General features: G+C 41.0%; 2 protein-coding genes across 6 annotated transcripts in view; one reads left to right on the forward strand and one right to left on the reverse strand.

Annotated features, from left to right (window-relative positions):
* Positions 1-17400, reverse strand: part of ASCC1 (activating signal cointegrator 1 complex subunit 1) — a 121252-nt gene extending 103852 nt beyond the window's left edge. For all 4 annotated transcript variants that reach the window (XM_081328996.1, XM_081328995.1, XM_081328998.1 and 1 more), the window contains exons 1-5: positions 17201-17400; positions 13228-13366; positions 6707-6806; positions 4671-4768; positions 3378-3556 (exon numbers count right to left, since the gene is read on the reverse strand). In XM_081328996.1, coding sequence (XP_081185122.1) covers positions 3378-3556; positions 4671-4768; positions 6707-6806; positions 13228-13336 — 486 coding nt within the window. In that variant the 5' untranslated portion in view covers positions 13337-13366; positions 17201-17400. The remainder of the gene's footprint in view (positions 1-3377; positions 3557-4670; positions 4769-6706; positions 6807-13227; positions 13367-17200) is intronic.
* Positions 17401-17541: 141 nt separating this feature from the next.
* Positions 17542-25537, forward strand: part of ANAPC16 (anaphase promoting complex subunit 16) — a 32192-nt gene continuing 24196 nt past the window's right edge. For both annotated transcript variants that reach the window (XM_081328999.1, XM_081329000.1), the window contains exon 1: positions 17542-17699. The gene's annotated coding sequence lies outside the window, so the exon portion shown is untranslated. The remainder of the gene's footprint in view (positions 17700-25537) is intronic.

A 25537-nucleotide genomic window follows, 5' to 3' on the forward strand; every position in this document is an offset into this window, starting at 1 on the left:
CGGGGACTGATGGTGTCAGGCAGCAGTCGCCCCAGGCCTTGCCTTGCCCCATGGCAATGGCACCCCTGCCCTGCCTCACCTCACCCCACAGGAGGAGCCTCCTGCCTACCGCCCCACCTGCCAGAGACCCCCTGGATCTCCCCCAACCCTGCCCACACCCCCCACAGGTGTTCCTCCCCACGAGCAACATTGAGGTGACCACACCCACCTTGGCCACACCCACCCAATCTGCCATGACCACCACAGCCACGCCCACCCGGCACCCGGCAATAAATAAGTGGGTTTTGGGTTGCACTTTGGGCACTCGGTCTCTAAAAGGTTCGCCATCACTGCTGTAGGCCATTTATGGGAAAATTTCACTGGAAAGGCCCTAATCCAGGTCAAATTGAAATTAATCCAAATTCTCATGTTTACTATTACCTGTCTCCTATCTACTTATGACTATAACTTTGTTGCTTGTATCTTACAATTTATATTGTTTTATTTAGTATCCTACCAGTAGTATGATTGCATTGATTGCTTATTTTACTATCCTGATTGCTTATTTTATTATCCTATTACTATCACTAAGCGTTGTTTGTACCTTATGGTTCATGATGAATGTACTTTTATGATGACTATGATCAAGATTTACCACGGGGCAAATCTTATTTCCTGTTTCAGCCTAACCCAAGGCCATCAACAGGCTGTAGTCACACAGTGACAGCTCATATTTGTGTAAATTTTTTTGTCAATTTCATGTCCTGTTGCTTTAAGGTGCTGGAAAAGGGAGGAAGTTTTTTCTTTTTTGATTGCATTCTTGTGTTCTGTGATGCGTGCATTTATTCGCCTATTAGTTTGTCCAATGTATGTGGCTGGGCAGCTTTTGCATGGTATTTCATAGACTCCTTGGTTTTCTAGCTGGATCTTGTCTTTGGGGTTTCTTAAGATGTTGGCTATTTTTTGGTCAGTGCAACATCTTAAGAAACCCCAAAGACAAGATCCAGCTAGAAAACCAAGGAGTCTATGAAATACCATGCAAAAGCAACAGGACATGAAATTGACTTTGAAGGAATGAAATTAATCTCCAAAACTGAACACTACAACAAGAGAATAATTATGGAAGCCATCGAAATAGAGAAACACCCCCACAACATGAATAAACGTGATGATACCTCCCACCTACCAGACATCTGGAAACTAGACCTAGTCAACAAACAAGTCCCAGCCACGAAAACCGACACCAGACCCACAACAACACAGGACACCACCACCAATCACCCTCACCAGATTCAAACCCAAACCCACCCCATAGACGAAATGCAACCACCATCCAGAAGCCAAACCTCGGCGGCATCTCCAGCTGCTGCACCCCCACCAACCCCCACACAAAGCAAACTGACATACGCCATGAACACAGGGCCAGACCGCAAACCCGAAGCCAAACCAAAGCCCGGGATGTTACACCACAGCCTTCTACTCGGGACATTACATCACAGAATTCAGGAGGTTACAATGCTAAAACCCGGGATATCACAACACAGCAAACCACCCAGGATATTTCAACACAGAACTCAGGAAATCACTACAATAGAGCTCAGGATGTCATCACACAGCCCATTACCCAGGTCATTACAACACAAAGGACTAACGAGCACACAGCCAGCACCTCAGCCACACAGGATGTTACAAATCAGCCAACTAATCCCCTAACAATAACCCCATCAACCAATCATAATGTAACATCACAGCCAACCAATCCGCTTACAGCAACAAAGCCAGCACCCCACACATCCCCAGTATTTATAGAGACGGCAGCTCCGATCACGCTTCGCTCGCACAAGCACGAAACCGAAGACACCAGCCTGAAGATGACGAATATATATATATTCTTCCCGCACCCCTCTTCAAGGACATACCAAAGAACTTGAATAGAATTGATCTCAGTAAGCAAGTAAAATAGGGACGCGGTGGCTCAGTGGGTTAGGACGCTGAGCTTGTCGATCAAAAGGTCGGCAGTTTGGTGGGTCGAATCCCGAGTGCCGTGTAACAGACTGAGCGCCTGTTACTCGTCCCAGCTTCTGCCAACCTAGCAGTTCGAAAGCACGTAAAAAATGCAAGTAGAAAAATAGGGACCACCACGGTGGGAAGGTAACAGTGTTCCGTGCGCCTTTGGCATCTAGTCATGCCGGCCACATGACCACAGAGACGTCCTCGGACAAGTGCTGGCTCTTCAGCTTTGAAACGGAGATGAGCACTGGCCCCTAGAGTTGGAAACAACTAGCACGCATGTGCGGGGGAACCTTTACCTTTACCTTAAGCAAGTAAAATCCTTTCTTAAGGAAGACATTCTCTATTGCGACGTCTAAATCAGAGACTGAACTGGACTCTTGTGTGGAGTCTTCTCTTGACTATAAAGGCTTTGTTTGCACTTCTTTCAAATTACGCTAAAAGCACTGCACTGCTTTATGGCTTTTAACGGAAGGTTTTTATTGCATTTATATTATTGCATTTATATTGCATTTATATTTTTCTATTTTTAAATTATTTTTTATCTTACAGTAATTTGACAAAAAGCCTGAAGAAAGAAATAAGAAAGTTTTCCATGACAGTATACGTTGGGTCTTCCAGTCAATCTTGACTCCTGATAACTATCTGGACAAATCTCTGTAATTTTTTTGGCTATGTTTTCAGATGTAGTTGCCACTGCCTCTTTCCTAGGACTGGTCCTACATTGTCCAGCTGACTTTGTGCTTAAAAAGAGCCGTGGTGGTGCAATGGCTAGAATGCAGTATTGTAGGCTAATTCTGCTGACTGCTAGCAGTTCAATTCTCACTGGCTCAAGGTTGACTCAGCCTGCCATCCCTCCATGGTCAGTAAAATGAGGATCCAGATTGTTGAGGGCAATATGCTGACTCTGTAAACTGCTTAAAGAGGCTGTAAAACATTGTGAAGTGGTATAAAAGTCTAAGTGTTACTACTAGTGCTTGTTAAGGCAAGACTAGAACTGACAGTCTCCCAAACTCTAGCCAAGTGCTTTAATCACTACACCAAACTATCTTTCCTCCTCACATTATTCGTGTCTTAATTTTCTGCTGTTATTGTTGAGGGATTAAAACACACAAACCAGGAAATGTGATCATCAAAGGCTCTCGCGGAAGCCAAATAATTATCAGCACTTCCATTATAGTTCACCCATATAATATATTCTCATTCCAAAATGAAAATAGATATAAAGATTGAGAGAAAATTAAAATACTGAATAAGCTAGATAGCAACAAGATTTAACAAACAAGATTTAAAATGCTATTTTCTGTTGTAACTATCTTGAAAGAAAAGCTTACGGTAGTTACTTTTTGCTTACTCCACTGTTTCCAAATATTATAATGAAAACTTACATGGGAACATTTCTCCAGCACTTCCTCTTTGAATTTTAAAAACCTCTCTTGAATTGCAGGCTGGTTGAGTGCAAATGACAGAAAATGTGTGAAGGGCTGTTTTTTACGGAAGCTTTCAACTAGAACATCAATTCGTGTCCGTGCTGAAATAACACCACTCCGATGTTGCCCTGTGATCACTGAAAGCAAGGAAAATAATAGGACAGGATATATATGCAAATGTCTTCCAATTTCCCTCCAGAAATCTAAGAATAGCAGGTAGCTAGCAGGTACTTGCTCTACTCATAACTCAATTAACAAGATGGCTGCTAACTTTCAAGGACATTCTAACCACTGTGAAGAAGATACCAGAAGTTTCTCAAAACAACGAGAAGGTGTTTACATGAACTACATGGACATCTGGGAGGTTTGGCTGGGAATGTCATTGTTTTATGCTTTGGTTAGATGTCTTGGGATTTTAGAGTTAGTTTTCCTTCACCTATATCATGTCATGTATTCAACAAACCAGTAAGATCTTCAGAAATGAAATAGATCCTGGACTTTATTTGGATATTCGAGCTGGAGGTTGACAGCAGAGAGATTGGAGAGGAAGAGATTTCAAGAGAATATTGTAAGCAGTTAGCACAGCGTGCCCACAGCTCCCAGGCCTGGGCTGCCAGTGTGAACACATTGCTTTCAATGTATGTAAGAGCAAACTCTTTGGAAATACTTCTTCCCCAATCTCTCCGATTTGCAAGAGGGGGAAAAAAAGGAAAAACCACAGAACAATACGTAGGTCAAATGACAGCTAGGCACTGTGAGGGTTGTAAATCAGCCGTAAAGTTGTTGTTGTTTTTCCTCAGAACTGTCTACAATTTTGAATGCTTGCTAAATAACTGGTTGGTTAAGTGAGGACTCTTTGGGGTGGAATGTTATCTTAAATCGGAGATTATTTTCTCTTTTTGGTAACCATAGTAGATGGGAGGAAGGAAAAAGAGGAAAAGAGATAATAATTAATGCAACTAAATTAAGGATTTGGGGATGCACATTGGATAACAGCTGTTTCATTGTCATTGATTAAGATTCCTTTTTCTGTGAATTGAAAGACTGCCTCCATTTATGGAAAGTCTTTGTTTCTCACGGAATGGGAAAGAAATGCTCTTTCTTAAATTTCCTTTTGTAGCTCATCTCATACATGGTAATATAACATATATTTTTTTCACATAATACCAGGATATATTATTTCTTAGTTTTATGTGACCAGCGCATGAAAACTCAAAAAGTCTACGCATTCTCGCAAGCTCAAAATCTTACCAATTTCTCCTTCTACCCCTGGCTTGGGAATACTGATGGATGTTCGTGTTTCTGTCTCCAGTTTTTTCCTAGTTTCTCCTTTCTTTCCTATTATATACCTGCAAAAACATTCGAGTGGGGTAAGGGAGAAAAAGGAGCTCAGGATGAAAAGTTTAATTAGTATCAAATGATTTCCTGTGTCAGAAAAACCACTGTCTTCTCTATTATGGAATGAAAGAGCTTAACAGGCACAATCACATCATCCAAATCCTTGGGACACAAAATGCGGCTTATGACAGGCAATCATCGTGTTAAATTCAAGCTTTAGGAATTATTTTATACCACATTTATTAGTTGGTAGATGAAGCATGTAGGGTTTTTTTTCCACTTCTACCAATTAGAGGAAATAGAATTAAAGCCAGGGAATGCTGTAATTAATTATGTGCTGGTTGTAAAATTGATAAGACTCCATAAATTTAGCAATGTGAATTTACTGCCATGGCACATCGGTAGCAGCCTGAGAAAAAACAATGAGCGGAAGAAACAAACAAACAAAAAGCAATCTAAGGAATGAGGTCTTGGATGGGCCTGTGTTATTGCAAAGGCCAGTGTGGGGTCCTATTTGAAACCAAACCAATCTGGAAGCAAAACTGCACATGAACGGAGACTCATTTATCCCTGCGACAACAACTGTGAGGCAGATGAGGTGGAAAGGAGAACGGCCAAACAGGAAACTGGTTGGAAAAAAATAGACGGTTGTGGCTCATTTCCTCCATTCCTCTCAGGTTCATTGACCACTTGCTTGGTACCAATTTTACTGAGTATATGTGAGAGAAAAACGGTGTGCCTATGTGAAAAAGTGCTTAGGTAAGACTTGGCCATGTTGTCTTAATAAAAACAGGGAGTTAATAAAACCAGTGGCGGCTTGACATGTAGTGGGATCGCTTGCTTGTCCTCAGTCTCACTAAAAGATGTGCATTGGATATGCCCCATGTAAACTCTTGATTGTTGAACAAGGCCATGTCTTCCCCAGTCTCAAGCTGCCCATTCCCAAGTGGTGGCCGCTGCGAGTGGACTTTGGTGAATGATGCAAGGAAAACAGATTGATTGTAAGTTAATTGTAACAAGCTTTCATCGTAATGCTCATAATCGTCAACAAAGAACTCAACTCAGTGAGAAGCGGCAGTCAAAATTAGATGGAAGCTACATCAAATTAAACAGTCCAAAGTTGTCCAGGTGGTTTGGAACAAAGGCCAAACCAAACAAGCTAAAGCATTTTTTTTTTAAAAAAAGACACAATACACTTATCTGTTAAAATCAGGCACTTAAGCTTTTTTTCTGAATTCTCTCCTAAGATCAACGTGAAAAAAAGATGATGCCAAATGCATTTTAGGCTGCAATCCTATTATCCACTTCCTAAACATAAGCCCCGCTGAATGCTATGGCTGCATTCCATAATATAACAGAATTTGCAGTATGGTAACTTGATTAGAAATAAGCAAGCTTGTTAGCACATGCTACTTGGATCACTTTCTCACGCCTTCCCTCCATACAGAAGTGGCCAAACATTATCATTACATGCAAACCAGGGCTGGAAGCTACCGTTTAGCACATTTCAAAAAACAAAGCAGGAAAGTGGCATTTGTGATTGGTTTAGCCACTCCATATAGGCAGAAAAAGTAATGCAGAACAGCCTGCTGGTTGTTTATGGGTAAACAAGAATTTGGCTTCAGTGTGACATGCGATGCTATCAAAGGAGCTCACTTAAGAGGTAAGTATGGGCCTTACCTATACTTCAAAACATTCCCTTATGGAACATTTAGAATTGAAATGGGCCATTCACACCTCAAAATGGGCTATTCCAACACATACCAAGACTTCTGAAGCAGTCCAATGATACTAGCAACTCATTCCAGGCTTGCAACATTACCCTACATGAGACTGAATTGTTAGCCTTTAGCATCTATGTGTAGGTAGAGGAAAGATTTCTGGCAAGGTTAGAGCAGAAGTTATCCATTTGCATGCCGTTCTTGTGATTAAATTCCCCCCAAACTCACTTATATAGTGGACTAGGAATGGCCATAGCACACTGATATCCTCTTTCTGTCTCTTCTACTACAAATGCATCACAGGGTTCGTCTGAATCATCTCCAAGACCTATAAAACATGAGCCAATAATGAGTCAGTTACCAAGATGGTCTAGTCATTTTATTTCTTAAACAACTAAAGAAAGAAAACCCAGTTAAAGGGATGGGGTGGGGGGAACCTCATTTCGACCTCTTTTTAAAACCATCATACTTGACATTTTAGCCTTGCAGGCATTTCAATAAGCAGCTGCCACAGTGAATCAAACAGTGTTTTATTTTAATCTGCTCTCGAATACAAGCTGCAAAATAACTCAGTGGATTCTGCCACAGATGCAAATGTCTATTTAAAAAAAACATTAAAGAATAGACGATACAGATGCGGTCTCTGAAAGCTGAAGATTGGAAGCAAAGTGATTCTCATTGTCATATTCAATATTCTCAGTTGAAAGAGAAAACATAGCAATTATTTTTTTTTCTACCAACCAGTAAAATCTTCTTCGACATATGTGCATACATGAAAACTGCCAGGCAATTCAGTGGATAAGTTAAGGGGAAATAACTTCTCCTTATATATAATGTATTTCTAAAACACCTGACAATTTACAGAATGTTAGTGGTAGCCTTGAAATAAAATAAATAAATAAACTATAGACAAGGTTAATAATCCTTATTTTAATATTCTGCCAGCATGAGAAAGTAAGTATACTGTAGGAGAATTTGCATTCTCTGTTACATACCCTTTATTTGGTATTGGTATGTAGAGTGAACTCATATGATCTGTTGGCATTTGTGTCATTTTCCAGATTTGCTGGCATACTTTTTAGATAGAACTTTTATTGATTCTTCTGTTATCTGTCATGGTCCTTGATATTCCATCAATTCATGCAGTCTTCTGATTTGGTAATGAATGCAGTGCTGATGTAATGTCACTTTCTAGTATCAGAAATTCTTGTAAGCATGGAATATTGAAGGAGATGACCAGGCTGAACCCAAGGGAAGGGTCAAATGCATCATCAGTCATGAGTCCCTTCACATCCACAAGAGATCCAAGTCCAGCCAACCTTGAATTCCTATTCTGGAATTCCTGAACTATTCACAGCCTAATTTCTTTGACCGTTAATATTCAGATTCTTGTAGAGAGTTTAAGCTTGCAAGAAATCTTTATATCCATTTGAACTGCCTGGATCTCCTGATTTCTCTGGTGCCTGACAAATATTTTCTTAAGGTATCTTAAATATTAGATATCTTAGAATGAGGTGGCTGGATGGAGTCACTGAAGCAGTAGGCGTGAGCCTAAATGGACTCCAGAAGATGGTAGAGGACAGGAAGGCCTGGAGGAACGTTGTCCATGGGGTTGCAATGGGTCGGACACGACTTTGCAACTAACAACAACAATCTTAGATATTGACACTTCTATTGCCCAGAAGTTCACTACACCCCTTCCACTTTCGTTTGATCTTCTCTGAATCAGTTACTATCTCTTCACTGGCATCTCATGGCATTCCAACTGCAACCTCCTTCTAAATTTGGACTCTTCCACCTCCTTGAAACACTGGGATAGTCAATTTGATTTCAGCATACTCCATCTGGTGATATCCACGTGTACTGGCATCATTTTGATTGTCATAGGTTTGTGTTAGTAATGAAGACATAATTGGTTTGACAGAAATTGCTAAGCTGTTCCACTACTTCATTTTGGTTTCCTAGACGCATTAAACGCAGCCACATTTTTCTTTAATATTTCCAATTTTTGCATCTTCTTTGCGTGTTTTGTCAACTTCAGATTGAATTAAACCATAAAATGTATCAACTTCCTCTTCTTCTGAATCAGCAGTTGGGGCGTAATCTTGGATAAGAGTCATATGAAAGGATAGCCTGTCGTGTCTAATTGATATTATTTGCTGACTGACTACACTGCACTCCAGTACTCTTTGCTATAGCCTTCCTGATTATGAAAGTGATGCTGTCGATGGATGGATGGATGGATGGATGGATAGATAGATAGATAGATAGATAGATAGATAGATAGATAGATAGATAGATAGATAGTGTTCTGTACCAGCCTGCTACCGGCCCTGCAGAAAAGGCAGGGACAACCCCTTTCACAAGAAGGCAAGAGGCTGGAATTACGCCTGCCAAATTTATTGCTACAAAAACAAATAGAACAAGATACGAACCAAGAAACAGGAGCTTTTCAAGCGGTTGCCTTCAGCAAACCAGCCCTCCCACGCATTCCCCCTTAAATACAGTTCAGGGCGTGGCTTCTCTCTGCCTCCTTCCAAGGAGCCCCATTGCCTTCCTCTGTTTACTCCTGATTGACTGCCTCCTGCGTCGGGCGTCCTTGAACAGGGCCAGCTGTGGGTCATCTTCATCCACGCTGTCAGGCTCACACAGCTGGGTCTGCGTCGTGACCAGATGAGAGGGGCCTGGCTGAGGGATCTCATCAAGCTGTCCAACCCCCTCAGCAAGCTCTTCAACACCCCCCCTCCTCCTCCTCCTCTGAGTCATCCGACCCAACTGCCGAACCCACAGGCTGACCCTGAATCACAACAGATAGATAGATAGACGGACAGACAGACAGACAGACAGACAGACGGAGAGACCTTTATTGTCATTTTTTTCCTGTGGGCACGATGGCACACATTAAAAATGAAATTTAGTTGCTTGCTGTCAAACTGTACACATAACACACATTCAAACATACTATATACAACATATGTATAGACCTACACCCTTACATATAAGTAACATATAAATATTATTCACTGTCCATCTTGAATACATAAAAGAAGGAGGAAGCTTTAGAGTTCACAAGGTTAATACTGTATAGAATAAAGCTGTGACTGAATCTGGATGTTCTGCTTCAGATACTACGGAGACCCCTCCTCCCAGAAGGTAACAAGGAAAACCGGTTGCGAAGAGGATGTGTCGTGTCCTAGACAATCTTTCGGACCCTGCTCAAGCAACGCTTCTGTGCCATGTCCTGGATGGGAGGGAGGGAACTGCCAATGATCTTTTCAAGCTATCCTCACCACTCTCTGCGCTGCCTTCCTGTCTGAAGTCATTCACTTTACCCTTTCTGTGTTAAGCTATCCCCATATTCTGCTTCTTATATTCCAAATTCCTTTGTGCAGGTAGTTCTTAACTTACAACAGTTCAGTGACCATTTGAAGTTACAATGGCACTGAAAAAAAAGTGACGTATGACCGTTTTTCATACTTGCGACCATTGTAGCATCCCCATGGTCGTGTGATCAAAATTCAGACTCTTGGCAACTGACTCATATTTAGGATGGTTCCACTGCCCTGGGATCATGTGATCACCCTTTGTAACTTTGTGACAAGCAAAGTCAAAGGGGAAACCAGATTCACTTAACAACCATGTTACTAACTTAACAACTGCAGTAATTCACTTACAGCGGTGACAAGAAAGGTCATAAAATGGGGCAAAATTCATTTAACAGATGTCTCATTTAGCAACAGAAATGTTGGCTGAATTGTGGACGTAAGTCAAGAACTACCTGTACTTCTATCTTTCCAGCTTCAAATGTCCTTTCATTACATGGAAAACCATCAGCAACTTGATATCTTGAAGGCTTTAAGACACGGTGGTTCAGTGGGTTAGGACGCTGAGCTTGTCAATCAGAAGGTTGGCAGTTTGGCGGGTCGAATCCCGAGTGCCGCGTAACAGAGTGAGCGCCTGTTACTTGTCCCAGCTTCTGCCAACCTAGCAGTTCGAAAGCATGTAAAAATGCAAGTAGAAAAATAGGGACCACTACGGTAGGAAGGTAACAGCGTTCCGTGCGCCTTTGGCGTCTAGTCATGCCGGCCACATGACCACGGAGACGTCCTCGGACAAACGCTGGCTCTTCGACTTTGAAACGGAGATGAGCACCGGCCCCTAGAGTCGGAAACGACTAGCACGCATGTGCGGGGAAACCTTTACCTTAATCTACCTACATCATAATCACCATTAGTACCACCTCAGATCTTTAATTAGCACTTGCAAAATTAATATTTTACATATATACATCACATTCCTCTTTACTTATGATTACAAAAATGAATTCATCCAGTAGGTTCTCAGATGTATTCTATGTAGACAAGTTCTCTTATGGATAATTTTAAAAATTCTAGGTCTGTTGTTATATCAAAAGTATATTACCGTACAAAATGTTTTATTGCTTGTGTTCATTATTGTGCAAGGACTACCGTAAATTTAATTCTTTGAATTCAATTACTCTAGCAACATGTAAGAATTTTTGCAAGTCATTATGCTTGTATTAAGTAGGTACTTTCATCTAACACTCGTACAATGTCTGAAAGAATTCATAACCAAAAGAAGAATATCACTTTACGTACCTTTTCTGCCAGCATTTGTCAAACAATAAAAGCCGTTACTAATATATATGTAATTGAATAGATTAAATCGATATGTGTCCCATCTGCTCTTTCAACTATTTTGGATTTTAAATCTCCTTGAAATTTAGGACTTAAGAAACAAAGGAACAGTTATGTCAGAGGGATTGATTTTAAGCTTTGAGCAATATGTAGCCTAAAGCTATAGAAAATGGTCAATAATTCAGTTCTAGACTGTTTCTCTTTTTTTAGAAAGATTTTTGCTTGCTTACTGTTTGGATGGAAACTGGAAATATTTAAGCATTTCCCATAACTGTGCAATTGTTTAAATAGGTATCTGTTTATTCATAATTTCTCTTCCTTTGTTTGTTCCAAGCCTGAAGATATTGTCTGCTAAAGCTGATATTAAAAATGACTCACTTCATTTGTAGCATTCTGTATAGCACTGTTCACCGTTCTTTTAGTAACATGTAATCTGGACTGCAACAACATATGTGGGGCTCAACAGCCACTTTAAAAGCAATTTAAAACACAAAATGTACGTGCCCAAAATAAATTTCAGCTTTCTTTTATTAAAAATTTCTTATATTTACTGTAGCTAGTCAACATAACCCGATAGTAGTAGCAGTTTTCAACAGTTCCAGAAATGTATCCGAGTCTACTATACACCAATAGCTTCTCTAGGACTACATCCACTTTTTCTATTTTTGCATTGTCTACTGCAGAAATGGTGATCCTGGAACTGTTCTTGCAATGCCCCCTAACTATAATTGCCAAAATAGAGCTGGAAGGGACCTTGGAGGTCTTCTACTCCAGCCCCCTGCTCAAGCAGGAGAACCTACACCATCTCAGACAGGTTGATTGTCCAGTCTCTTCTTAAAGATCTCCAGTGATGGGGTGGCCACGATTTCTGGGGGTAAGCTGCTCCACTGGTTGATTGTCCTCACTGTCAGGAAGTTTCTCCTTAATTCCATGTTGCTTCTCTCTTTGATCAGTTTCCAACCATTGTTTCTTGTGCTACCCTTCCAGGTACAGTATAACATAGGCAAAAAAAAACCTTCAAAACACTCTCCTCCTTGGGGAAAAAAACACAGGAGAAACAAAATCCATATTCTTTTCACCGTCTTGTCCACTGCAACCTTTTGTCTTTCAACAGGTGTTCAGAAAGACCCTTTGAGCACAGGTAGTCCTCGACTTATGACAGTTGAGCCCAAAATTTCTGTTGCTAAGTGAGATATTTGTTGAGATTTGCCCCATTTTACCACCTTTCGTGCCACAGTTGTTAAACGAATCACTGCAGTTGTTTAATAACACAGTTGTTAAGTGAATCTGCTTTCCCCATTGACTTTGCTTGTCAGGTTGCAAAAGGTATCCACATGACTCCAGGACACTGCAAACATCATAAATATAAACCAGTTGCCAAGCATCTGAATTTTGATTATGTGGCCATGGGGATGCTACAAGAGTTGTGTGAAAAACGGTCACCTTTTTTAGTGCCATTATAACTTTGGTCACTAAACAAACTGATGCAATTCAAGGACCAGCTGTATGCTTAACATGAGCAGATTTCAAGGAACAATGACTGTTTATATACAACATGACTGTATTAATTAATTACTCTTTATGCACTTCTTTGGATTCTTACTCCTTTAACGATCTACCTGTATTGTATGTTGACTGCTCAATGGCAATTTTAAAATGAATGGACTGTATTTTATTCCTTTATTAATGATCTATGGAGTGTGTGTTGCTCTTCTAGTGTTAATGTGGGCCAGGACTTCGACCCAGCGGGGCACTGCTTATGTTCCTCCATTATGATGAGAAAACTAACACACGTGGTGAGGCATAACATAGTTTGTTTGGCTTTTATAAGGCTTTGGTAAGACCACTCTTGAAATACTGCATCCAGTTTTCGTCACAATATAAAAAAGATGTTGAAGCTCTGGAAAGAGTGCAGAGAAGAGCAACCAAGATGACTCAATGTTTTCTTAAATAGTCAAATAGAAGCTATGGACATTTTATCTTATAATTTTCACATTGTCTTTTGCATTATGGCAGCCTGTTCAAATTTCCATTTGGAGGTAAAACAAGATATAAACGAAACAAACGAATCCTGTACAGCAGTGATTTTACCTGTATTAAAATCTTCCTCTTCTTCCTGTTGGTGAGCTTGCTCTTGAATAAAATTTTTCCTATAAACACGCCCATCAATTCTTATCAGTACTGGCCGTAGTACTTCCATAATTCTTTATCTTCTAATAACTGTGCTTGGCTGAAAGAAAAAATAAAATAAAATGTGCCTCATCTCTTTAGTTTCATATTCATCATATTAACAGTAATATATCCTGTGCGCTCCCACAGGGAGGGCCTTCTCAGGATACCGCCGGTTAGGGAATGCCGGCGGGTTATTCCTAGGGGAAGAGCATTCTCTGTGGGTGCGCCTGCCCTCTGGAATGATTTACCCGTGGAACTTAGGACCGCCCCCGATCTGCATTCGTTTTGCCGGGACCTGAAAACCTGGTTTTTCGATCTATCAGGCCTGGACTGAAGGGATTTTAGCTTTTTAAAATGTTGTTTTAATTGGGCTTAATTTAATGTATTTTAATTCTATATTATTTTTATATTATATTTTATGCTGCCCTGTAAACCGCCCTGAGTCCTTCGGGAATAGGGCGGTATAGAAATTTAATTAATTAAATAAATAAATAATAAAATAAAAATAGTTAAAAGATGTCCACTATAGAAAACAGGAAGCTGAACTACAAATCTTTCTGGATCCAGCTGTTTGGATCTACCGTAATCTTCCAATACCTAATGTTACATATTTACATTTTCCTCAATCCTGGAGAATTACTTCTGCAAGATGAGAGAAGAGTCCTGCTAGACTAGGGGTGACATGATAGCAGTATTCCAATATCTAAGAGGCTGCCACAAAGAAGAGGGGGTTAAGCTATTCTCCTAAGTACCTGAAGGCAAGGCAAGACAAGAAGTAATGGATGGAAACTAACCAAGGAGAGAAGCAACCTAGAACTAAGGAGAAACTTCCTGACAGTTAGAACAATTAATCAATGGAACGACTTGCCTCCAGAAGTTGTGGATGCTACAGTACTGAAAGTTTTTACGAAGAGACTGGACAGCCATTTGTCTGAAATGGTATAGGGTTTCCTGCCTGAGCAGGGGGATGGACTAGATGACCTCCAAGGTCCCTTCCAACTCTGTTATTCTATTAGATCCTGCACTGTACCAACTTTGGTCAGGCATTAGCAACCTCAGAAACAAAGAAAGATGCCATTTTGACTTCATTATCATAATCAGAAACATACTGAATCTTAACAGAGATAGTCAGATCCTTTATTTTCCTAGGTTAACTAAAACATTATTGATGTTTGTTATCTGCATCAGATTTTTTTAAAAAAACCCTGAAAGCTGCATAAATTATGTCCTCGAACAACATAAAATTTGGAACACGGGGGGCGGGGAAGAAAAATATACATTAGGGCAGTTTTCTCCATCCTGATGATCTCCAAATATGTTGGATTTAAATTTCCAAATCTAACACCAGCAGGATACTAGGGAAGGCTGATCTAGATGCCAAATAGCATAATGTTCCTGTTCTTTCAAATAGTTCTTTAACTGGACATTTCGGTAGATACTTATTTCATGCAAGACTAAGAAAAAGCCGCGGCAACCAAAATGTGATTACTAAATTATTGAGAACTGCAAAATATTTGATGATTGTATTAGAAATAGGAGAAGGGCAATCTGAAGTCATAGTCTTATACATATTGAAAAATAGCAAATCCAATGTGACAATATTAAGTTAGTGAGCTTATTATTTCTTGAAAGTTATGCCTAGTAAGGAAGGGCAAAACATGATGACTTTTGAAAAAATATTTTGGGAAGAAAAGAGATTGAACAAAGGACTGGGTTTCCCAGAAAACAACATGATCAATTCATATATAAGGGTCACAATTCAAAGACCTAGTATATACCAATTAATTAGCAAAACATCAGAAGTTTCAATATACCTCTTAACCATACCGACCAAGTAGAATAGCCACAGATGGAATCAATAGCATTGCTGGATACTAGATATTAGAAAAACATAACTGAGAGACATCATTACCTTTATATTCTGGTTTTTGAGATTCCAAAGGCAACTTAGGAATCAGTCATTGTGTTGACACCAAATAGTGGATTGCATATTGCAAGGCAATTCTTCTGTTGTTACCCCTGCCTTTCTCAAAAGTCCTTACATCTGCCTTGTAGCTACATTCACCCAGCATTCACACTTAATCAACAATTACTAATAACTAGAAAACCTGTGCCCCATTGAGTTGACATTTCAGAGATATGTGGCATTAAGCCGTGGCAACTGGACTTATTTTCTTGTTGGTTTACCATGCTTCATTGTCCATCCAAGCAACTTCTTCAGTCTGAACAAATTGGTCAGGGGAACCTGAGTGGGCAGAGAGCTGTTATAACATGGCAATTCCTAAAATTCTTAGGGGCATTCACGCACCAACCTCAGGGTTTCTTCCCCAAAGTGTGTGGCAATAGGTCAATGAAGATTCTCAGCCTTTCAGATAGAATTGTTGGGAGGCTGAGTCACAGCAACTGGATTCTCTGCCTACTCAGACTGAAGAAGCTGCTTGGATAGGCAGCAGAACATTGTCTCGAATCAACAAGAAAATAAGTCCAGTTGGGCATTTCAGAGATATTTCCTTACCAAATTACTCAAGGCCTTTAAAAATGACAGTTTCTGTTGTACTGCCTTCACTGGAAAAGCTGGGATGAAAATAGCCCATGTTGAACTGTAGTCAAACATCAGCACAGGAATTGTTTTGTGACATTTTGTATTATGTCATAATCTGTTTAGCCCATGTTTTAACTGTGTAGCAGTCAAACATCAGCATAGAAAATATTCTGTAGCATTTTGCAGTATGTCATAAACCGCTTTATGACAATGCTCATCATTAAATGTTTTATAAAATTTGTCAAATTTCAATTCTTCAGGAGTCGTGGATTCTGGATTTTGGATACGAGTTAGCTCATTGGAAGTAACTTTGGTTCTAAAGTAGCTTGCCCAATGGTGCATCGTTTTGCCCAGTTAAGCCACCAATCTGGATCCCTAAACTCACACCGCACTGCAGTTTAAACAAACCACTCCAGCCACACGGGGCGAGAAACGGAAGCCCATCCCGATCTTACCTCCCCTTAACTCTGAGTTGAGGGGGATTAATGCTAGCAGACTGGCCCCAGCAGATTCGGCTGCCTATAGGTTAGGGCAGGGGTAGGCAACCTCGGCTCTTTTATGACTCATGGACTTCAACTCCCAGAATTCCTGAGTCAGCTGACTCAGGAATTCTGGGAGTTGAAGTCCATGAGTCATAAAAGAGCCGAGGTTGCCTACCCCTGGATTAGGGGTAGGCCACCTTGACTCTTTCATGACTTCTGGACTTCAACTCCCAGAATTCCTCAGCCAGCCATGCTGGGTCAGGAATTCTGGGAGTTGAAGTCCACAAGTCATAAAAGAGCCGAGGTTGCCTACCCCTGGATTAGGGGTAGGCCACCTTGACTCTTTCATGACTTCTGGACTTCAACTCCCATAATTCCTCAGCCAGCCATGCTGGGTCAGGAATTATGGGAGTTGAAGTCCACGAGTCATAAAAGAGCCAAGGTTGCCTACCTCTGGCCTAGGCGGTCCCACTCCGGCTGGGCAAACCGGAGCAAGAGCAGCCGGCTACACGCGGCGCTTTGCAATTGCAGCCGCCGGGAGAATCCCTTCGCCCTGCTGATCGGGGCGTGAAGGGAGGAGGAGGAGGAGGAGGAGGAGGAGGAGGAGGACGGACAGAATATTTATTTATTTATTTATTTTTATTTAGATTTATATACCGCCCTTTCCCGAAGGACTCAGGGCGGTTTACAGGGCATTTAAAAGAAAGTCAATACAAACGTTAAAACAAATTAAAAAGATTAAAAATATCAATGCAACCAAGCAGCAAAACCTCGGGATTGCAAATCGAGCGCCCGATTCAGATGAACGCAAAATCTTTTACCGGCGTTTTGTAGTCTGCAATCCGTACAAGTTAAAATGGATGTTTACCGTAGGGATCCGGAAGCCCTGGAAGCTCCAAGCCAGGGTTCGGGATACACAGTTCAAAACTGTCCGCGGTTGCTGCTGCTCGTGGTGAGCAACTCTTAATTCTCTTCTAACTAAGCTGGTAGTTGGAGATAAGAAATCGGGTCTCACAACCCTCCGCCTTTCCCCCCCCCCCCGAATCTAAACCGCACCTCTAAGCGTTATTGTGTCTATCGCCCCTCTTATTTAGTTGGCTTTCAGGCCACGCCCTCTTTTTTTAACCCACCAATCAGGAGGCAACAAGGGGACGCGCTTCTATGACCCAACCTACCGCTAGAGGCGCCGCCCCTTGGGTTTCGGACCGGGCGTAGCGCCTGCGTCACTCGCGGCTGGAATTGCTTCCGCCTCCTCCTCCTCCTCCTCCTCCCCCCCGCCCATCCTTTTCTTGTAAACCTATCGCGATATCTCTTCATCCCGACCGGCCGGAGGAGGACGGGATAATCCTGGATCATCTCGAAACCTGGTAACCGTAACAAAAGCTGCCCCGAATCTTTCCTTTCCTCCTCCTTTGTCTCTTCTTTGGTTAGGGCGATGTAGCAGCGCAAAAAAAAAAAAAAGCAAAGCGGGAAGCGAGAGTCGGCTGCTTTGCTCGGCGGGCTTCCTCGCCTTTTGAGTAGCAGATGCACACCAGCGAGTTAGTTGTGTGTAGTGCGTGGCTGGTGTGATGTGGGTTGTGGGAGGCTTAGGCGCAGGGGTCTTCAAACTCGGCCCTTTTATGACTCGTGGACTTCAACTCCCAGAATTCCTCAGCCAGTCATGCTGGCTGAGGAATTCTGGGAGTTGAAGTCCACGAGTCATAAAAGGGCCGAGTTTGAAGACCTCTGGCTTAGGGTTTTAGCGCCTTGCCCAGTATTGCCCCTTCGAAAGTGCAAATGATCCGTTGCTTTATTTCATTTGGTTTGCAAACTCTTTTTTTTTTTTTTTGCTTTTCCTAAGATAATGGACTGGAAGCTATAAAGCAGGGGTCTTCAAACTTGGCCCTTTTATGACTTGTGGACTTCAACTCCCAGAATTCCTCAGCCAGCTTTGCTGGCTGAGGAATTCTGGGAGTTGAAGTCCACAAGTCATAAAAGGGCCAAGTTGAAGACCCCTGCTATAAAGGATAAAAGAGGGTAGATTGGAGGGATATTATTTATTATTATTATTATTATTATCATCATCATCATCATCATCATTATTATTATTATTATTATTATTTTACCTTCCTAGTTTTCCCTGCTGCTTGCATATGTTTTCCTACCTTCCAGATCTTTTTCCTCCTTCGTTGAAAAGTTTGATGGACTCTTGGTTGCTGCCTTGTTCGTTGAAAGTAGCGGGAGAAATTCCGTTGACTAAATTATGAACGGGATGCAGATTGCACTACGTGTATTAAATTTGGGAAAATAATTTTATATACAGTAGTACTTTTTTTTACAGTATTTGCTATGCACTTCTATTCAGTTACAAGAGAAGACAGTGTATCTATCCCCTTCTTCCCTTCACATACAAACCCTGCCAAGGGGCGGCTCAGAGATAATGATTGGCCCAAGTTCACCATTAATAACAGAGTGGATTTGAACCAGGGTCTCCCCACGGTTGTCCAAGTACATTAGCCACTGTATTGTGTTGACCCTCGTTTTAATAAAATTGGATGAAAAGATACGGTCTGCTGTTGCATATGATTGGTGGGTAAGTGATTTATTGACCAAATGTTGAATTTCAAATTCTGTCATCGTTAGGATTGATGGAAAAAAGAAGAAATTCAATATTTGGAGGCAACATATTCTTATACTGGAAGTTAGATTGTAGTTGACCTAGAAAAACCTAAAATATAGTAAATTGGAATAAGCACTTCTGAGCCAAAGCAAAGAAGATGATCCAGAGTTTGTTGGCTGTGCAGAACCAAGAAAACATTTATTTTAAGATAAGGAAGTGCCAGTGGTGTCCTTCCCGACTACAAACCACTGTAAATGCATCCTGTTGATGCCTCTTTAATTCAAAACATGTATTTTCCTTGGCACTGACAGGTGGGACATGGACTTACAGGCTTACTCCAAAGTACTATATTTTTTTCTGCTTTGACTCGAGTGTTACATCTACCTAATAATAAGAGCTTTGCTGTTTGGATCAAAGATCCACCTGATCCAATACTCAGTTCCCACAGTGAAGTTGAATACTAAAATAAAGCAGTCAGATGATAAAGCTCGGTTACTTTAAGGATGATTAGACATTCCATTGCTAGTCTACTAAATTTATTTATTTATTTATTTATTAATGGGATTTATATCCCGCCCTATCTCCCGAAGGACTCAGGGCGGCTAACAACAAAACATATAATAAGTACAGAAATTAAGATAAAAATAAAATTAAAATCATCTGTGCAATAAATTAAAATTAAAAATTAAAAATAAATTAAAAATTGTAAATATAATTAAAATGCCTGTCAGTCCAGGTCAGCCAGGTGGAAAAGGAGTGTTTTGAGGCCGCGGCGAAAGGACTGGAGATTTTGGGCCATCCGAAGCTCAGGGGGGAGCTGATTCCATAGGACTGGCGCTCCCACAGAGAAGGCTCTTCCCCTGGGGGTCGCCAGCCGACATTGCCTAGTGTGTGAGCGTACTGGGCGATGGGAATTCATTCCCGGCAGCAGATGGTCCTGCAACTATTTAGTGTAGGACTCAGGCATAACCTCTAATCAGAAAAATACCAGTATTCCAATTCCCACACACCTGAGCTGGCCATCAAGTGGCAACAACAGAAATTGCAGAAGTCTTGCCTCATGTGAATGCAACATGTTTGAGGCACAATAATTTTCGTATTCACTACCTATGCATCTGTTCAGGTACTGCAATATTTTAGAACCTGCATTAGGAAATTGAACTTTCTTGATAAACACCTATCTGGGCAAAATGGTTTAAATGTTTAAACTCTAGTCAAGAATACACTGAATTTAGAATATTGGTACAATTTTTCCCCCCTTAAATTTATACTTCTCAAATGTGTGTTTTAATTGGTAGACCATAACCAAAACTTTCTACAGTGCAGTTTGTTAAGAAAAAGGAAGATGCTTCCTAGATCCATTTATTCAGTGGAGATCTATAGAAGGCCTACCAAACATATTTTCTTTTATTTATTCTGGCAAGTCAAATGTTGATGGTTTTTTAAATAATACTTGATTAAATTTAATTACAGGTAGTCCTCGACTTACAACAGTTTGTTTAATAACCAAACTTAACAACAGCACTGAAAAATGTGACATGTCACAATATTTTAGTTGCGATATTAGTAGTATCCCCATGATCATGTGATCAAAATTCAGATGCTTGGCGCTCGTGACCTCTCGTCTGGACTACTGCAACGCTCTCTACATGGGGCTGCCCTTGAGGACCACCCGGAGGCTCCAACTGGTACAGAATGCAGCCGCGAGAGTTGTGTTGGGAGTCTCCCGATACTCCCATGTTACACCTCTGCTCCGTGAGCTGCATTGGTTACCAGTTGTCTTCCGGGTGAGATTCAAGGTACTAGTAATGGTGTTTAAAGCCCTACATGGCAGGGGTCCGGAGTACCTTAGGGAACACCTGCTGCCGGCATCAACCTCCCTTCGCCCTTTGTGTTCCCACAGAGAGGGCCTCCTCAGGGTGCCACCGATCAGAGAATGTCGATTGGTGGCCCCCAGGGGGAGATCCTTCTCTGTGGGCGCCCCGGAGCTATGGAATCAGCTACCGGTTGAGCTCCGGATGGCGCCCGATCTTCGCTCCTTTCGCCGCGATCTAAAAACATTTTTATTCGAACAAGCCGGCCTGGCCTGAGGGGGGATTGGTGGGGGGTTTTACGGTTGTTTTATTGGGGTTTTAATATAGTATTGATTGTTTTTAGTGGGCATGTATTTAATCCTTTTTTAATTTTTGTAATTCTGTATTTTTTATTCTTGCCCTGTTCACTGCCCTGAGTCCTTCGGGAGAAGGGCGGTATAGAAATATTATTAAATAAATAAATAAATAAATTGCTTCATATTTATGACCACTGCTGTGTCCCAAGGTCATGTGATCACCTTTTGCAACATTCTGACAAGCAAAGTCAATGGGGAATCCAAATTCACTTAACAAAACGTGTTACTAACTTAACAACTTCAGTGATTCACAACAACTGTGGCAAGAAAAGTCGTAAAGTGGGGGCAAAACTCACTTAACAAATGTTTCACTCACCAACAGAAACATTGGGTTCAATTGTGGTCATAAGTCAACAGCTACCTGTATAAGATAAAATACAAACAGAAATAAAAGTTACGAAAGTTAGAGAGAGCTACAGAAAGAAAGGAAGAAAAAAAGATGTGACTTCTGACTTTTTTCAGTTCAGTAGAATACCAAAAAATTTATAACTTGTATCTTTTTGTTACTTTTCTAAATCTTCCAAAGCATTTCTGTAACAACATAGTCATTCTAGTTTTCAAAACCTAAAATCAGGATTTCATTTTTTTTCAGTTTTGAGTACAAAGTCCAGAAGCGATTTCCAAGTAGAGACACAACTAGATAGATTCTTCTCTTTAATTAAAATGTCAATTTTGCCTCATATGTTGATAATTGTATTCAAATAAAAAGAGCTGATAAGTGAAAACACCAGGGTTGCAAATTCAACAAAGAAATTTGCAAAGGCAATTCTTGTCTACTTGAATCACCTCTTGGGTGAAATCTGGCTCCGTTTCCTGCATAGACAGTTTTCTCTGTTCAACAGTGTAATAAAAGTTATAGAATGAAACACTTTGTGTGATAGACAGCAACACCCGAACGAAAAACCTGAAAGAAAAGTTGGTTGAGAGCCCACGTATTTCATGGGTTGCAAGTAAACTCATTTCCTATAGACAGCAAGCAACTTGATTTTAGAAATGTATGCATACTTTCTAAGACAGCTGTATTGCTTACTCAGAGAAATGGTGGGGAGCGGGTGGTATCTCAGTGAGATGAATACATTCTCATGGACCTTGCTAGACAAGATCCTTGTTTGGGAAGAAAAAAACTGGAACAGTCTTTACAGTTTGCAGTGACAAAACCAGTGAAGCAGATGATGAGCTGACACAAAAAAGAAATATTGTGCAGGCAACATAATAGAATGGAACGGGAAAAATCCAACAGATAAGCTATGGGTACAGACTTTCAGCCATTTGGTAAATAGGGGCATTTATTATAACACTATTGGCCTCCTTGTAGAATTTACTATGTATTTGCCCGTAAAACAAATGTCCCATTATGAATAATATTTGGATGGATGAGAGAAGACAAATGGAATTGACATCTCTGAAAACATTGCTTATTGTGGGAGTCAGCTATCAATAATACTATGCTGAATTGTACAATTTCTTCTTAAAAAACAAAAGAATCCATTAAAAAAAGCATTCTGTATAAAATACTTGTTAAGCGAATAGTGAAGAAAAGCAAGTCTCACCTTTTATGATTTTTGAGGAGAACGGCTAGACTCAAAAACTGACTGTTAGATTTTGGTTTGCTTTAGTAGGTTTGCCTAGGCCAGGGGTAGGCAACCTCGGCTCTTTGATGACTCATGGACTTCAACTCCTAGAATCAGGAATTTGAAGTCCATGAGTCATCAAGGAGCCGAGGTTGCCTACCCCTGGCCTAGGAGAAAATCAAGTTACGGTTAAACATGAATGAACAGATAAATTTGCACAAATCTATTTCCCCTTTTTATATATATAAGGTAAAGGATAAAGGTTCCCCGCACATGCGTGCTAGTCGTTTCCGACTCTAAGGGCCGGTGCTCATCTCCGTTTCAAAGCCGAAGAGCCAGCACTTGTCCGAGGACGTCTCCGTGGTCATGTGGCCGGCATGACTAGATGCCAAAGGTGCACGGAACGCTGTTACCTTCCCACCGTAGTGGTCCATATTTTTCTACTTGCATTTTTACATGCTTTCGAACTGCTAGGTTGGCAGAAGCTGGGACGAGTAACAGGCGCTCACTCTGCTATGCGGCACTTGGGATTCGACCCGCCAAACTGCCGACCTTCTGATTGACAAGCTCAGCGTCCTAACCCACTGAGCCACCGCGTCCCTTTGTTCAGTATAAATACACTTTATTAGAAATCAGAAGGCTCCACCATTTCAATGCATTCAATAACAGTCAAAGATAGAGTATTCATTGAGGTGATGTCTTAAAAAACTAATTAGATATTAATTGTTTGAATCAGATTTACGGGTTTTTCTGATTTGTTTCCTGTAAATCCGGACAGGGGACATAATTCAACTACTTAATTTATTACATAATTTTTAAGACAGCAAGCTTTACACCTGTCTTGTGATTGACCTGCATTTTTCAATTAACACCTGGAAGAGAGGCTGCTTAGACAAGCTCGCTCTTCCTTTTTACTCTTGTGAGGTAACGAACTCTGTGCTCTAACCTCAATTAGATAATTATTCCCCTCTTTTGTCATGGTGGGAAGCGTGTGCCTGCTAGGCATTTAATCCTCATTAAAATCTACTTGCATTTTTACGTGCTTTCGAACTGCTAGGTTGGCAGAAGCTGGGACGAGTAACAGGCGCTCACTCTGCTATGCGGCACTCGGGATTCGACCCGCCAAACTGCCGACCTTCTGATCGACACGCTCAGCGTCCTAACCCACTGAGCCACCGCGTCCCTTTTATATATATATATATATTTAATTCTGGAAAACTGGTCATGCCAAGTATTGTTTTTTGAAGACCTTCCTGCTACTTTAGATAGTTCCCATTCCTATTCTGACCAAGTAAGATGTATTTACCTTAGTCTGGAAATGCCTCTCCTCCAATCGTTTGAAGAGGAAAATAGAGTTTGAAGGGACCTTTGAGGTTTTCTAGTCCGACCCCCAGCTCAAGCAGGAGACCCTATACCAGGGGTAGGCAACCTCGGCTCTTTTATGACTCATGGACTTCAACTCCCAGAACTCCTGAGTCAGCATCTGACTCAGGAATTCTGGGAGTTGAAGTCCATGAGTCATAAAAGAGCCGAGGTTGCCTACCCCTGCCCTATACCATTCTGGAGAAATGGCTGTCCAATCTCTTAAAAAGATGGAGCACCCACAACCTCTGAAGGCAATGACAAAATTCTGAAGCATTTGGAGAAGACAGTGAAGCTGGAAGAAAAAACATCCTTTTGTTGGCAACCATGCCAAATGTTCATGGTTCGTTAGCCTTTGATGCCTTTGCTAGTCATTTCATTACACTGAGGATCTGTTGCAATTGTTTTAAACCCGTAGTCTCAAATTAGGCAAAAATGAGTGTTGGTGAGAACATTTGCTCTTAAAGCAATCAGAGTGCAGAAGTGTACCTTTATACCTTTAAATATGTTCTGACAAAACTGCAAACAATTCTGCCAGGCCTAATCCTAAATCACTGGGATTTTTTTTAAAATCTAAATCTGGGTGAAAAGATTTAGTAGCAGTAGCACTTAGACTTATGTACCACTTCACAGTGCTTTACAGCCCTCTCTAAGCAGCTTTACAGAGTCAGCATATTGCCCCCCAACAATTTGGGTCCTCATTTTACCAACCTCGGAAGGATGGAAGCTGAGGCAAACTTGAGCCGGTGAGAATCGAACTGCCAAACTGCAGGCAGCCAGCAGGCAGCAGAAGTAGCCTGCAGTAACAAGTCAGTGAAGTATATGGATGCAGTAATGGATCTCACTGCCTCTCCTATAACTAGTCAGCATGACAATGATCCCCTTGCTATTGTGACCCCACAGAGATGGCAATATGCACATGAGCTGTCTTGCTTAGTGATGCTGGAAAGACACACACACACACACACACACACACACACACACACACACACACACTCTTTGGTGGTAGGATCTACTAATCTGAGGCATGTTCACTCAGAAATCCCTGCTGAGTGAGTCCATGAAGCGTTTTGCACAGAGGTTGAAGAGGTAGTGTAACAAAGTAGCTGGGTGTTTTGATAAATGTAGCAAGAAATGTACAAAACAACCCACAACAGTCTGTTGATTGTTGTGAAGTTGGTTCTGCTTCTTTCTATTGCTTGAAAAAATCTTAACTTTTTTTTTGCTTTATTTCTTATGGTACTGCACTGTATATGACATCATATAGCAACTTGGGATGTGCTACCAGTTCAAACTGTATTCATTAATGTTTCTGGGTTAACTTTTTGGATTCCATTAAAGTTAATTTAAAGCAAATAATACTTATAAGAGACTCAGGGTCTCCACACTTCTCCTCAACTCTATTAAGTTTAACTCTGGTAATAACAATCTTGTATGTGGTGGTCCTGGTTATTTTGTTTGCTGATTTGCTCATCATCATAGGGATGAAACTTTAATTTTTCT

The sequence above is a fragment of the Vipera berus genome (genome assembly GCF_964194415.1).
Source record: "Vipera berus genome assembly, chromosome: 5".
In the NCBI taxonomy this organism is placed as follows: domain Eukaryota; kingdom Metazoa; phylum Chordata; class Lepidosauria; order Squamata; family Viperidae; genus Vipera; species Vipera berus.